Source organism: Seriola lalandi, unplaced genomic scaffold, assembly GCF_002814215.2.
Source record: "Seriola lalandi dorsalis isolate HSWRI2012SDOR001 ecotype SW California unplaced genomic scaffold, Sedor1 jcf7180002055008, whole genome shotgun sequence".
Classification (NCBI taxonomy): Eukaryota; Metazoa; Chordata; class Actinopteri; order Carangiformes; family Carangidae; genus Seriola; species Seriola lalandi.
The window spans coordinates 1,041,772-1,045,604 of NW_019525551.1; the positions used below are offsets into that span (position 1 = coordinate 1,041,772).

Genomic DNA, 3,833 nt, shown 5'->3' on the forward strand with positions numbered 1-3,833 from the left:
CACATCTGTTTAAAACTGCCTTTTCCATCTGATGCCAATTGCTCTGTCACTTTTGTATTGTTTTTATTTTTATATTTCATTTTTATTGTTGTTAATTAATTCTTAATGTGTTTTTAATCTCAATTTGTGTAACTGTGTACGGTGTCCTTGAGTGCCAAGAAAGGCGCCTTTAAATAAAATGTATTATTATTATTATTATTATTATTATTATTAAAAAGGTTACTACATTCTATTTTGATATTCCATTCCATTTTGCTCTTATAGATTTTTGAATTGTTGTTTGAATTTTAGAATTGTTTACTTACGGTTCATTTTACGTGGACACTTGTGGATCAAAGTTGGTTCAAGCTACTTTGGTGCATCAGCTTCCAGCTCTGAGCTTCAAAATAATTATATCTCATATTTGACTGGTAATTTTTGTTTTTCTAAAATTAAGATGAAATGATCTGCGATCATGTCTTAGACAGCAGTTAAAATTTTATTTTCATTCAGGATTTATGAACTTGTATTCATCTTAGATCTTAGAGATTTAAATCTTTTTGCAGCACATCCTGCAATGTGTGAAGAAACACTGCTTCACTGCAATCTATGTTCATTACATAATTAAGTCACTCTATATTTCTCAAACTTTATGTAATCAATGAACTTCAAAAACTTGGAAAGGACTCAAAAGCTCAGAGAACTGAGTCACAGTTTGTTAAGATTCTGAAGATGTAATACACATTATCATTTATTTCAGGGTTTTATCTGTAAATTTGAGACTTTGGTGAATATTTGAACATTTTTAAACTTTCCACTGCATTCATTCTCATAGACATTACATCACTGTTATTATCTATTAATTTACAAAGTCCTACTTCAGAAATGACCAATTTATTTATCATCACTCCGCCTGTCTCCAAGACATTCTATTTTTAACAGACGTTCTCAGGAAAATAAATAAATACCAGTCTTGGTAGGACATCACTTCAGATATTAGCCCCATCTGTCTGGAATCATACAGAGCAGACTAAAACTGGACACGCTGATACTTATGAATGTCATCGAATGTCATCTCTCTCTTCTCTGACTTCCTGTTGTTTCTGTACTGTTGACTCGGGAGTAAGGCAGGAGAACCTCACCCTTTTCCACACTCACAATGACAGAATTCACCAGCACAATAGTGCGTAATGAGTAGGTTTTACAGGTAATTAGTAAGTACTGCATCAAAGTCAATGAGTATCAATAAGCTCATTGTTTGTAGACCTCAGTCAGTTGTGACTGCAAGGTCACTGCTTCTCTCCACTGTCTTTGTGAATGCTCTTCACACGCATGTTGTCAATTGTGCTTTATAAGTTGTTTAATGCATATAAGTCAAAACAATGCTGTGACCTGCTAGCAGCTATATTTGTTTTTCTCTCTAAAGCACATAATGAAATTAAGTGATTAGGTCCTGAAGGCAGCTCTTGCATTAATATGTCTTTTAATTGGGTTCAGATTTACTTGGTGCATATTCCTAAATACATTTTTGTTTAACCAAACTACATCCCAAAAGTTGGTCCAGAGAGCCCCACAGTTCCCACAGATCATGCACATGGACACTTTTAGCTTGATTTTGGCTCTGACGAGCATCTAAACAGACCTTTCTCAGTGGACCACATTTACCCAAAATAAAGTTTTAGACACGTCTCAAAGATGATCACAAGAAACAGGATGAAAGTCAAAGCCATGGTTCTTATACACTAATGTTTACTTAAGATGTCATCAGCAAGCATCAGCAATGATATGAAAGAGGTCATAGTATCCATATGACATTCTAACCTCTGGATGCTGGTTGAACAGCTGGCCCACAAAGGAAGATCCACTCCGGGTGGTGGCCAGAATGAGGATGTGTGTCCTCTTGCTGGCATTGTAGGATGGGAGGGAGAAGGAGTAGGAGGACGGGGTGTGGGAGGAGACCTCATCACATCCTCGGTCTGAGCCCTCGGGTGTCTCCTGTCCCAAACGTGTCAGATCTTTGAGACTGCAGTTGACAGCGTGACCCGTGGGTGCCAGGCCCACAGAGCACAGCAGGTTAAAGGGCTTGGTGGAAAAAGTGCGGATGGCCGTATACTGGATGGCAATGGAGGCTAAAGCTAGCAGCACCATGGATTTCCAGGAACACTGCATGGTGGCTGAACAGCTGGATCAGGGATCCACAGCACTGTCTGTCAGACAATGGGACAAAGACAGAAAGTTATAATCTGTAACTTTCCACATTAAAATCTCTAACAACAGCTAGACCGTTCTATATGTTGTTGAGTTGTGTTCTTACATTATCACAAATGTTTCACTCAATTCTCAAACCAGAGAAATCTGTGATTTTAATCATGGTAATGCTCCGTTTCATTTGATCACCCATCAGTGGCATCATATCCCCTTCTTTGATGTATTTGTCAGCCAGAAGCAGCAGAATTGATTTTTTATCCAGTTTTAAGTCACATTTTTATGATACACATTTTGGATACTAAAATCGTTAAACTGGTTGAAATCTATAGTTTTAAAAAAACAATATATTTAAACCAGTTGAAAGATTTTAGTCATTGGACATCTAGATCTTAAGTTATCAGAGAAAAAAGTTGAGCAAACAGCAGTTCGGCTCCCAGCCGTCCAAGCCATCGTCTTTCTGCTGAACACTGTGGGAGAAACACTGATTTTTAAATCGAAACTGTTTTATTCAATGTTCCACTGGTTATAATCAGCTTGTCTGTTTGTTTTGGAGAGGATGTGACCTCTGTGAATAATTCAGCTCCGATAAAAACTTTCTGAACCACTGACACTGAAGGAATCCAAACCAGAAAATGCTAATTGCAATCATGTCAAGGGTGCCCTGAGAGCATAAATTTCCGAGCCTGATCTGGGCCAACTATGGCGCATACGACTCAGTTGTGGCCATGGCAAAGGTCGTTTGGCCAGTTTTAGGATACTACCTACTTTAGGTTATGCTACTTCACAACGTCACTAAAATCCGTCTTGTGTTATTGTTTTGTTCACATCTCTTTGTGGGAGCAGAAAGTCACTGTCAGTACAGAGAGCGATAGTTAGCATTAGCACAACCACTAACAATGTGTCAGCCACTGCCAGTTACAAGCTAACAAACAAGATGCTAACTACACTAACCGTTCTGATCCATCTGCTAGTCTCTGATTCTTGTCTCAACAGACTACTCATCTGAGTTTGGGTCTGACTGAGGTTCAAACGTGGCTCTCTGATGTATCCTCCTCTAACCATCTTGATACTTTCTACCCTTCACCTGTCAACCTGGAGCAAGAAGGTGGTAGGCAGGGTTCAAGAGCTGACAGAGATTTCTCAAACAGCAATTAAGAGTAGATGAGCTTCAGACCCAATTTTTATGTGTGAAAACCATTTTAAACAAAATCTGAGTCATAGCACAGGATTTTAAGTATAAAACATATCTAGGGAAGAACTTTAACATAGTGGTGATTCCAGATGTCCCAAAGCCAAGACACTCAGTGGTTTACTATATTTAACTGATTTTTTGGACACTTTTTGATTTTTTGGACACTTTTTATCATCATTTTTTTCATCATCATTAACAGGTGTAGTGTTGTAAGACTGTAATTTCTTTTACACATATAACCTCAGTACTTCTAAAATCCTGGTAACAAAAGGTGTGTACATCCTATGGGCACTACATTTTACTGGGATCTTCATGGGATAAATAAAATTGTCTGAATCTCAACCAGAATCTGACACTGTAGGCAAGTGAAATAACTGCTTCAAGTTTCCATTTATAGTTTGTTAAATAACTGGTCCTTCAGTCCACCCCCCACCCCCCCCCCACACACACACCC

General features: G+C 38.2%; 1 protein-coding gene across 1 annotated transcript in view; it reads right to left on the reverse strand.

The window, feature by feature from the left end:
* Window positions 1-2,178, reverse strand: part of LOC111647705 (carbohydrate sulfotransferase 1-like) — a 21,088-nt gene extending 18,910 nt beyond the window's left edge. Inside the window, exon 1 of the mRNA XM_023397350.2 lies at window positions 1,801-2,178. Coding sequence (XP_023253118.1) covers window positions 1,801-2,148 — 348 coding nt within the window. The 5' untranslated portion in view covers window positions 2,149-2,178. The remainder of the gene's footprint in view (window positions 1-1,800) is intronic.
* Window positions 2,179-3,833: the final 1,655 nt, after the last annotated feature.